Source organism: Neolamprologus brichardi, chromosome 3 (genome assembly GCF_056152115.1).
Source record: "Neolamprologus brichardi isolate AB-2024 chromosome 3, ASM5615211v1, whole genome shotgun sequence".
NCBI classification, from domain to species: Eukaryota; Metazoa; Chordata; class Actinopteri; order Cichliformes; family Cichlidae; genus Neolamprologus; species Neolamprologus brichardi.
In genome coordinates this window covers 50,183,366-50,195,771 of record NC_142106.1, presented here as the reverse complement: position 1 = coordinate 50,195,771, position 12,406 = coordinate 50,183,366, and the positions used below count along the sequence as shown (strand labels likewise).

The 12,406-nt window shown below is 41.8% G+C and overlaps 1 protein-coding gene across 1 annotated transcript; it reads left to right on the top strand.

Annotated features, from left to right (window-relative positions):
* The first annotated feature begins 415 nt into the window (after nucleotides 1-415).
* LOC148105739 (uncharacterized) lies at nucleotides 416-1,236 on the top strand. The gene has a single exon (XM_087839426.1). The coding sequence runs from the start codon at nucleotides 429-431 to the stop codon at nucleotides 1,146-1,148; it is 720 nt and encodes a 239-aa protein (XP_087695552.1). The 5' UTR covers nucleotides 416-428; the 3' UTR covers nucleotides 1,149-1,236.
* The last annotated feature ends 11,170 nt before the right edge of the window (nucleotides 1,237-12,406 follow it).

Below are 12,406 nucleotides of genomic sequence, written 5' to 3'. Positions count from 1 at the left end.
CTGCTCTACCACCTGAGCTACAGCCACCCCTAAATAAATTCTAACAACAGATTATCAAGCTTAAACGTGCTGCTGTTGTTCAGCCGCTAGTTTTCTCTTTCTGGTGCAAAGTGGGCAGTAGTAATAAGGGGGCACTAGTCCAATATGGCGGCCAACCAAACCGGTTTGACAACCGGTTTGACCGGATTCGTGCGTGTGCGCATGCGCGTTCAGGTGTGCTCGGCGCATGCGCGTTCAGGTGTGGAAAACACACCCTCTGAGCGGTAACGACTCCTCCTAGTGGGATGGCTTAGGTTATATAGGTATAAAAGTGATCCTTTCACATTCTAAGAGCATCACCGCCACGGCCTAAGGAGCACAGACACATTGCGCTAAGGACCCCATCGACTCATCGACCTAAGGAGCACAGAATACCATCTGTATCAACCATGACACCCAGCCAGGACATCGCCCATGCCACAGCCGCTCTAGGTATGTCTACAGGAGTATGCAGCCGGGGTCCTCAACGTAAAAAGCAACGCTGTGAAAACGCCGTAGATGGGACTGTATTTAAGTTAGAATATCCCGGCGCTGAAGGGTATGTGTATACCATTAAATATACCGAAGGGACAGTTGTGCTTAGTGTAGATTGTGGCAAGGGATTGTTTTGGGGGGAACCCCAAATCATGTCTACCAAAAACTGGAAGCTCTTCCGCACCGTAGTGTGTGCGGACCTGGACAATGTGGGCTTCCCAGAGGTGCTGTATGTTTCCCAGTGGAACAGTGCATCAGGCCCTGAGCTTTACAGGGTTGAGGCTGATCGTTTCAATCGCAACCCTGAAGACTTTATTTTTCTCAGTGTATGTGATGACAGGGATAGTCTTATTGCTTCCAGAGGGCTTGAAAACTGGAGGTTAAATCCTTACCCTCTAAACCTCGAAGAGCGCACAAGATGGTTTAAGGACTTGTTTTTTATACAGTGGTGCGACTGGAGAGGTTTGTCGCGTCTGTTTAGCCAGATTGACGACGCGATCAAGAGGGACAGACTCAACACTGCGTACGAGAGTATTAGAAAACGCCTTGTTTTTGACGATCTGGCGAGTTGTCCGAAGACTGGTTTGCCTGCTACCCATTGCAAACCTAAAATCATAAGACCTTCCGACAACTAAACAATAAACTGGTAGGTTTAATGTGCGGGTGTGTGTGGGGTTGCGTGTGTATCTATGTGACAAATTAAGAGCTTGTGGTTTTCATTTTACAGAGCATGACACGCAGTCGTGGGACCTGTCAGAGTCACCATCAATAGGGCTGCTAATCCCGACCCCCCAGACTCCACCACCCTCACCATCATGCTCGCAGGACCCCCTCATATCAGACCTGTGGGAGGAAACTGTAATCGACATCAAACTCGCAACTCTCCAGCTGTTGATGTTGGCGTTGAATGAGTTTCTACAAGAGACATGTTACGGATGCCAAACAGGCCACCCCAGTCAGGTGCAACACAGCTGCTTGCAGGAATTGTCTGAGTATTTCTTCGACACCTACTATGATGATGTGATGATAAGGCTCCAGACTGACCGATTCATCCCAGCCATCCGTCTGTTTGTACACTCATACACCGCAGATGGGACTGGAACACAAATCCGCAGAGTTGCAGAACACATCATGTGTGAACTGAGATCAGAGCGACATATAGTATGCGCCATTAATGACAACATTGCGCACCTGCTAGAAGCAATTACTTGCGCCCGCCGTGTTAAACCAGCCATGCTCCGCATGATTGGAAACTACTGGGCTGGGAGACACCTGGTTTAATGTGTACTGTTCAAGTATCCATTGTCTGTGATTGTGTCTGTGTGAAAATTAAATAAAAAGACGTGTTAACACCAACTTCTTAGTCATTTGTGGTTTGTAAATCATGGAAAGCACATTGCATAAAATATATCATGATCCAGCCCATCCTGCGGGGTTGGCCAGTTTAAATAAGCTACGTATAGCAGCAGGGGAGGCATTAGGTGTAACACCTCCAATATCTCAGGTCAAACATTATTTAGAACAAGACGACACTTACACACTCCATAAACCTGTGAGGATCCATTTCCCCAGAAATAGAGTATTGGTGACAGGGGTCGACAAACAGTTTCAAGCCGATCTGGTTGACATGTGTGAATATGTGGCAGATAATGATAATGTGAGATATCTGCTAACATGTATAGATGTATTCTCAAAATACGCATGGGTTAGATGCCTAACAAACAAGACAGCGAATGTTGTATCAGCTGCTTTTGAGGATATACTTAGTGAGGGTAGGATCCCTGTGAAACTACAAACAGATGAAGGGAAAGAGTTTTATAATACAACCTTTAAACAGCTAATGAAGCGATATAATATCAAGCATTTCTCAACAGCTAGCGAGGTTAAATGCAGTATTGTCGAGAGATTCAATCGTAGCTTCAAGGGTAGAATGTGGAAGTACTTAACATCAGCCAACTCCCGGAGATATGTAGATGTCATACCAGATCTCACACAAGCATATAACAATGCTTATCACAGATCTATCCAAATGGCTCCGGCAGAGGTGAATAAGGATAATGAGAAGTCGGTCTTTAACGCGCTGTACAAAACGAGGCCTCAGAGGGAACTGTGCTTTAAATTTAATATTGGTGACACTGTACGAATATCAAAACTGAGAGGAAAGTTTCGAAAAGGATACGAGCAGACCTACACCGATGAGATTTTCACAGTCAAGGAACGTATAGGGAGACAGCCCCCAGTGTACAGACTAGCGGATCTAGCAGGAGAGGTATTGAAAGGGTCATTTTATGAGCCTGAGATACAACGTGTGGTTGTTGATGAAAACAAAACATTTAAAATTGAAAACATATTGGCTAGAAAAAAAGTGGGTCGGAAAAAGCAGGTGCTAGTGAAATGGCTAGGATGGCCCGACAGCTTTAATTCGTGGATTCCAGAAAAAGACATCGTTGAGGCGTAATTAACTCAGATGACGCAGCTCTACACACATTCATTCAACACTGAGCACAGACTGAGAAAACATGAATAAAAAGAACAACAACAATGCAGGCTTCTATGTAAGCCTCTTCTCGAATGCTTCGGCGCATGTTTACCCGGGTAATAAGATATCTAATTTTAGAACAAAGCTAGCAAAACCTATTGTTTTGGATCAGCCGTATGAGGTCGCTGTTATAGAGATACAGTACCCACGCATATGGATGTCTTTTCCACAATCAGATTCGCAAGTGGAAATTCATGACCCAGTCAAAGATGGAACCATCGCCGTAACCATGATCGAACTGTCTGTGGGTCATTATGCATCTGTGGAACAGATAATAAAAGAATTTAATTTTAAATGTCAGCAGTACCAAACCACTGGAGACATTAAAATGCAATACAACACAGTTACTAACCATGCCTGTGTTATGGGACCTAGGGGGACTATTCTCACATTTAGAGGGAGACTGGCGGAAATCCTAGGATTCGAAACAGGAGACCCGTTTGTACTTCATTATAAAAACACATATGCCTCGCACCCCGCAGACATATACGGGGGAAAATATAACATCTTTATTTATGCAGATATCATTGATTACCAGCTTGTGGGTGACGCCCACGCGAGGCTATTAAGAGCTATAAATATCACGGACGATGACCGCCGCTTGCCTATTCTACAATTTGACAGCCCACACTACACACCTGTGTCAAAGACATTGATCGACGACATAGAAATTGATTTGAAAGACGATCGAAATCAACACATACCCTTTTTATACGGCAAGGTGTTTGTCAAGTTACACTTCCGACCGATAACCCACCATTTTTGAAAAAAAAAAGGATGGCCGTCTACAACACTGATGACTCAAAATATGTAAAATACTACTTATCACAGGCTGGTGGAGAGCTCGGAGGGTATGTTGGGACCAGTACGCAATATGGGTCAGGGCTGAGTGGGTTGTTCCGCAGCTTGTTTAGATTTGCTGTACCACTGTTTAAAAAAGGAGTTAGCATAGTCAAACCACACCTAAAAACAGCCGCATCGGGCATAGTGTCTGATGTCATAACCAACATAACCAGACCCTCAACCACTAAGCAGGACGGTAACGGATTGTATGTGTATACGCCCAGACCATCTAAGACCCCACCCCCAGGGCAGCCGTTGTCTAAAAAGCATAAAACCACAAAACCTAGCAGGAGAGCTAGCAAACGGACACCGCCACGCAGAGTGAAAAGACCCAGAACCAGTCGTTCAAAAACTGCAGCGTTTGACATATTCTAAATGGCACTGTTACACAGTCATTCTGGAGAATGTGTAAAAACAGAGCTGGACCTGTTTACTGTTCCCTACACACAGACTAGCATTGAGAAAAGTACATTTATCGAAATCCCACCTGTATCTGCAATCACTGATGGAGGGCCGATCGAGTTTTACATCTCATCGTCCGGTGAAGATTACCTGGATCTAAATGACTCATATATCTACACACGTGTGAGAATCACAAACGCTGATGGCTCAAACCTGGCTAGGGGCGCTAATGTAGGATTTATTAATTATCCTGGATGCAGCATATTTAGTCAAGTTGATGTTAATTTGGGAGACCGGCTCATTAGTCAATCATCCAACACATATCCATACAGAGGTGTGATAGAATGTCTTATCAATTATAATAAGGACACTTTAGACACACAGTTCAGCACCGGGTTATTCTGTAAGGATACATCATCACACATGAATGACACATCTATAGAAGGAGAGAACCAGGGCCTGGTGACCAGAGGTGGCTACACAGCAAATAGCAGTATTGTTGAATTGATTGCACCAGTACATGCAGACCTGTTTTTTCAAAAAAAACTGTTACTTAATGGAATCGATCTGTCACTGAAATTTGCGCGCTCTAAAGACAAATTTGCTCTCATGACAGCGGATGCCAATGCATACAGAGTTAAAATTGTCTCAGCCAGTCTCTTTGTCAAGAAAGTTAGTGTATCACAGACCGTCAGACTTGCACACAGCAAGGCATTGCACCATGCAAATGCAAAATACACGGTAGACAGAGTGTCTTTAAAGACCTTCTCCATACCTGCAGGGGCTAGAATATCAACAAATGACAATTTATTTATGGGTAGGATACCTAAATTTGTGATCATTGCATTTATAGACAATGAAGCATACACTGGCTCCTACCAGCGTAATCCATTTCATTTTGAAAACTGCGATATAGAATTTATGTCTTTATATGCTGATAGTCAGGCTTATCCTGCTAAACCATTCCAGCCAAATTTCCAGAGAAAACACTATACCAGAGAATTTTACCAGCTGATACAAACCACAGGAAGACATTTAAAGGACAGATCCTTAGCCATAACACGTGCTGACTTTGGTAACGGCTACACTTTATTCTGTTTCAATCTGGAAGCTGACGAAGGACATTCAGGGAATGTGTCGTTAATTAAAACTGGGAACGTGAGATTGGAAACCCGTTTCAGAAATCCACTACCCCGTACAGTGAACCTCTTGTGTTATTCGGTATTTGATTCAGTCATTGAAATATCTAACATGAGACAGGTGCTCTTGGACTACTATTGAGACAAAAACGGTCATGAACACTATAGAACTATCAGCCGTGATCGGCAGCATTATCAATAAAAACACACATTTCCTAGGCGTGTTAGCCTATGATCAGCTAACCACTGAACGGCTTCAAAGACTCCCTGCTATGGGTATTGTAAACACCCACCCTTCTACGATGCCCGGGGAACATTGGCTTGCTGTTTATATTTCGAGAGACAGACGCGGTTATTTTTTTGATAGTTTCGGTCACTCGTTAGACAGTTTTCCCCCAGCAATAAAGATGTTTCTTCTAAAAAACTGTTCCACTGTTTTATATTCAGGAAAACAAGTGCAGAACGACTTCTCCATCACATGCGGTCAACATTGTGTATTTTTTTTATATCATGTGCAAAATGGTGTATCTTATGAGCGTCTGCTTAACATGAATGGGTCTGATTTAATTTGTAATGATGCTATGGTGTGTCGATTTGTCAACAACATACAACCTGTTGCTGTATGCAATGATTACGTGTGTGTGCAATGCGGATACTGACATGTACTAATGAGAATAATAAAAACAACATGAGAGCATGATAATCGAGTCAATGGTATTTATTATCAAATCTCATATATATATTCAATTCAATTCAATTCAATTCAATTTTATTTATATAGCGCCAAATCACAACAAAAGTCGCCTCAAGGCGCTTCATAGATACAGAGAAAAACCCAACAATCATATGACCCCCTATGAGCAAGCACTTTGGCGACAGTGGGAAGGAAAAACTCCCTTTTAACAGGAAGAAACCTCCGGCAGAACCAGGCTCAGGGAGGGGCGGCCATCTGCTGCGACCGGTTGGGGTGAGAGAAGGAAGACAGGATAAAAGACATGCTGTGGAAGAGAGACAGAGATTAATAACAGATACGATTCAATACAGAGAGGTCTGTTAACACATAGTGAGTGAGAAAGGTGACTGGAAGGGAAAAACTCAATGCATCATGGGAATCCCCCGGCAGCCTACATCTATTGCAGCATAACTAAGGGAGGATTCAGGGTCACCTGGTCCAGCCCTAACTATATGCCTTAGCAAAAAGGAAAGTTTTAAGCCTAATCTTAAAAGTAGAGATAGTGTCTGTCTCCCGAATCCAAACTGGAAGCTGGTTCCACAGAAGAGGGGCCTGAAAACTGAAGGCTCTCCCTCCCATTCTACTTTTAAATACTCTAGGAACAACAAGTAGGTCTGCAGAGCGGGAGCGAAGTGCTCTAATAGGGTGATATGGTACTACAAGGTCATTAAGATAAGATGGGGCCTGATTATTTAAGACCTTGTATGTGAGGAGCAGGATTTTGAATTCAATTCTGGATTTAACAGGAAGCCAATGAAGGGAGGCCAAAACAGGAGAAATATGCTCTCTCTTTCTAGTCCCTGTCAGCACTCTTGCTGCAGCATTTTGGATTAGCTGAAGGCTTTTCAGTGAGTTTTTTTGGACATCCTGATAATAATGAATTGCAGTAGTCCAGCCTGGAAGTAATAAATGCATGAACTAGTTTTTCAGCGTCACTCTGAGACAGGATATTTCTAATTTTAGAGATGTTGCGCAAATGGAAGAACGCAGTCTTACATATTTGTTTAATATGTGCGTTGAAGGACATATCCTGGTCAAAAATGACTCCAAGGTTCCTCACAGTGTTACTGGAGGCCAAGGTAATGCCATCCAGAGTAAGAATCTGGTTAGATACCATATTTCTAAGCTTTTCAGCGCCGAGTACAATGACCTCAGTTTTATCTGAGTTAAGAAGCAGAAAGTTAGTGGCCATCCAGGTCTTTATGTCTTTAAGACATTCCTGCAGTTTAACTAATTGGTGTGTGTTATCTGGCTTCATGGACAGATAGAGCTGGGTGTCATCTGCATAGCAGTGAAAATGTATGCTATGTCTTCTAATGATGCTGCCTAGGGGAAGCATGTATAATGTAAACAGAATTGGTCCTAGCACTGAACCCTGTGGAACTCCATAATTAACCTCAGTGTGTGAAGAGGACTCTCCATTTACATGCACAAATTGGAGTCTATTAGATAGATATGATACAAACCACTGCAGTGCAATACCTGTAATACCTACAGCATGTTCTAATCGCTCTAATAGGATATTATGGTCAACAGTATCGAATGCTGCACTAAGGTCAAGAAGGACAAGCACAGAGATGAGTCCACTGTCAGAGGCCATAAGAAGATCATTTGTAACCTTCACTAAAGCTGTTTCTGTGCTGTGATGAACTCTGAAACCTGACTGAAACTCTTCAAATAAACCATTCCTCTGCAGATGATCTGTTAGCTGTTTGACAACTACTCTTTCAAGGATTTTTGATATGAAAGGAAGGTTGGAGATTGGCCTATAATTAGCTAAGACTGCTGGGTCTAGAGATGGCTTTTTGAGTAGAGGTTTAACTGCAGCCACCTTGAAGGCCTGTGGTACATAGCCGATTATTAGAGATAGGTTGATCATATATAAGATCGAAGAATTAATCAATGGCAGGACTTCTTTGAGCAGTTTTGTAGGAATGGGGTCTAAAAGACACGTTGATGGTTTGGAGGAAGTAATTATTGAAGTTAACTCAGAGAGATCAATTGGAGAAAAAGAGTCTAACTTAACATCAATGGTACTAAGAGTAGCTGTAGATAATATTACATCTGTGGGATGATTATTGGTAATTTTTTCTCTAATGATAAAACTTTTATTTGTGAAGAAGTTCATGAAGTCATCACTAGTTAACGTTAAAGGGATGGTTGGCTCAAAAGAGCTCTGACTTTTTGTCAGCCTGGCTACAGTGCTGAAGAGAAACCTGGGGTTGTTCTTATTTTCTTCAATCAGTGATGAGTAGTAAGCTGTTCTGGCTTTGCGGAGGGCTTTCTTATAAAGCAACAAACTATTTCTCCAGGCTAAATGATGATCCTCTAAATTTGTGACACGCCATTTCCTCTCCAGATTACGAGTCATCTGCTTTAGGGTACGTGTTTGAGAATTATACCACGGGGTCAGGTACTTCCGATTAGAGACCTTAGTTTTCACTGGAGCTACAGTATCCAGAGTCGTACGTAGTGAGGAGGTGAAATTATTAACAAGATAATCGACCTCTGTTGGGGTAGCGTTCAGATAGCTGCTCTGCTCTGTGTTGGTACAGGGCATTGACGATGATAATAGTGGCTGGATTATATTCTTAAACTTAGTTACAGCGCTTTCAGAAAGACATCTACTTTGATAAAGTCCACTCTCCACTGCTGCGTAATCAATTATTGTAAATGTAAATGTTATCAAGAAATGATCAGACAGGAGAGGGTTTTCAGGAAACACTGTTAAATGTTCAGTTTCTATGCCATATGTTAAAACAAGATCTAGAGTGTGATTAAAGTGGTGGGTGGGTTCTTTTACATTTTGAGAGAAACCAATTGAGTCTAACAACAGATTAAATGCCATGTTGAGGCTGTCATTTTTAGCATCAACATGGATGTTAAAATCACCCACAATAATTATTTTATCTGAGCTCAGAACTAAATTAGATATAAAGTCTGAGAAATCAGACAGAAACTCTATATATATATAGATTCACAACATACATTGTTTAAACATAAATAAAAGAAATCAAACATTAACCAGTAACAAAAAAGAAAAACATATATTTAACAGTAATAAAGACATAATATATTTAACAGTAATAAAATAAAACAAAACAAAACAATTTAGCAGCAATAAGTGAAAAAAACATTACAGTAGAAAAAACACCAAACACCAAATATTTTTTAGCAGAAAAACAATTTCAGGTGCAATAAGAAAAAACCTGAATTCAAAAATCCAACCACTCTACAGGACCCCCCTTTAATTTGTTTTTTTTATTCTTTATTTTTTTTAGTGTACTATGTCGCAGCGGTCCGCCAGGGGTGATCTTTTTTGGTGTGTGTTTTAAAAAACCAGGGTCTTCAGACAGTGTGTGATCGGTTTTATACATGGCGACGGTCTTACGTATGCCTGTGTTAGATATGGCTGATAACGGTACGTTTAAATCTGAGACAGCTTTTAAAAACTCTGTCCAGCCGATAGGTCTCAAACCCTCAGAGGGTGTGTGTGTGGTTGTGACACTTTTAATTAGATCATAAATGTGTGAACCAGGGATGGTGTGTTTATCAACAACAATTTTGCCTTTGTCGTTGTAAGAGATCAAGTGTGGCGAACGGCTCACCGCTGATAGAATAAGTTCTGCATTCCTCCTACTCCTTTTAGGTATGTGTCTTAAAACATTCTCCGCAACAAGATCCCTCACCCCTGCATCACCATGAACAGGCGATGTGTCCGCCGACTGGGGTTGCACATCCCTGTTAAATTGTTCAGGTAATGATAAAGACAATACATTCTTTTCACGGACACCTTGTCTCACAAGGGTAAGGTATCTTTGGAGAATATCGCTGTATTTTTTAGCCTTCTCATACACATCTATGTCAGAATCTTGTAACACTTGTAACATCTCCTTGTCCAACTCGTTCTGAGACTGTTGTCTGATGCTGCCTGTTTGCTGCTGCTGCTGCTGTTGCTTTATTAAGTCCAACTGGTGTTGGGGTACCAAAAACATCTTTTGAACATGTTCCATTTTCACCTGTTTGCTATCAGACTGGTTATGAAAGGGATTGCAGCCCCTAATAGTGGCAGTAAAAACCCTCCAGATTGGTTGATTGTCTTGCTCTTTTTCAAAGTTTTTATTTTTTTGTCTGCAATCAGTCTAATTATTGCTTTTTTCTTTTTCAGCTGTTTGTACTGCTGATTGGTCAGTGGAATGTTACCATGCAATACATTAAAGGCTATCTCACACAACGCATTGATAAAATCTAAGTTTGAATTACTAATAATAACTCTGTGTAGAGTAGGAGGAGCCCTGTATATAATCTCCAACAGAGACAGATTACTCCGCATGCGTGATGACATCCTTTCACCTCTTTGCTGATTTTTGTTTTGGAATTTAAACAACCGGACGCTCTGATAGTAAATTTGTTCTGAGTCTTAAATAGTCCGGGGTCTTAGCTTTATAGTCTATTAAAAGATACCCGTATGTTGTGGATGTGGCATCATTAAACGCTTCTATAAAATATTTAGTATTACCAGGAAAGATTTGCCTACCTAAAAGCATAACCTGATATTTATCTCTCGGATTTTTAAACAATATTAGGTAGTTAGTGTTCAAGGAAATGGTTCTACTGGATTTTCCTTGAATAAACAAATTCTGAACTAGATATATACAACTCAAATTCCTATGATGCACATACTTTGTGAACACATTTTGTACTTCTAAATTGTTAGCTGCATCGTTCATTACATCGTCTATAATTAACAAATTGTTCTTTTCTGCAGGAAGAAGGGTGTCATCAGCAAGAGATTCGGGTATACCGTTAACAAAGTTTATGTCTCTTATCTTAAGAAGCTGGTCATATAATGGCTGCCAGCATGAGTATATATATACAATATTGTCAATGCTGTATGATATAATCCTGGAAGAGTTTTCAATTATGCTTTTAACAAAAAAAGTCTTGCCGCAGTTACTGGGACCGCTGACCACCATACTGAACGGGTGCTGCAACCGGGCGTCAAACCCCTGTTCTAATTTAAAATCCATAAGGTACGGTTGTATAGTCTGGGAGCACACGGCGCTTATTGTAAACAACTTTAACTTTTTTCACAACGGTTTTATTCTTCAAATGAAGCTTCTTTTTATCGCGTCTGATGCTATCAGACACGGCAACTAGGTGTGCGTCTGATGTCTGATTGGTTACAAACTTGTGGACTAAACCTTTCAAGGAGTCGTGGGTGACAACTTTCGAGTTTAATGCATTCAGTGTCACGCCTTTACATTTGACCTGGGTCTTGCCCAGCGATGTGTGATACACGTAGCATTTTGGCCCACCGGAAACAAATTCCGCTATGTAATCCTCCACACCACCCTCTCCACAGTCTAATTCACTTGTGAGATCCCTCAGAAACGGACCTAGAGGAGGCATCCACTCGCCAGGGCGTGCCGTGAAAATGACACTGTCCGTGTCACAATACAGCACGCGCTGCTGCAAGTTGTCTAGCAAATCATACAGCATGAGTCTGGCGTGTGCAGTGGTCATGGCCCCGACAAAGACATTAACGTCCTTCACACGGGAAGCTCTACCATCAGCATGGCGCCACTGCACCATTGCGACGTCGTCAGAGATGAAACAAAACTGACGCACGTCGTACTGGTCGCTAAACATTAGCTGGCTAAATCTGGAAGGGTCTGTAATGAGCTCAGATGATGCCATATTTGACCTCATGCTGAAACGACCCCATAACGAGTTTAGCAACAGCTTGTTACAGTTTCGAACAGCTTTATTTACGGACGGATCTAGCATTATTCCCTCCTTCTCATAATACTCATCTATGTACTTCTGCTGCTCGTCAGGTGTTTTCACATGTTCTGGATACGCCGAGGCCTCCTGTTTAAGTTTTAGAAAGGCTTTAACATAGTCTTTAAACAATGTGTCAGTCTTGTTGGGGAAGTGCCACACCTCATCAATAGCAAGAACCTTGTATCCCTTCTCAACAGCTTTTTCAAGCTCAAATGAGACCCACGTGCCTTTCAACACCCGCTCACTGTCACTGTGCCCACATGCAGTATGCTGGTTTTGGTCTTCAGCGCACAAGCTGCAGAGTGGAAACATCAGTTTTCCGTGGCACCTGTAGGGAAGGACGGGGTGAAAAAGACCCTTAGGGGGGTGCACTGTGCATTTAACAAAGCCGAAATAATTTTCTAGCTTGTCAAAGTTAGTATAAATGACTTGAGGGTGTCCTACAGGATA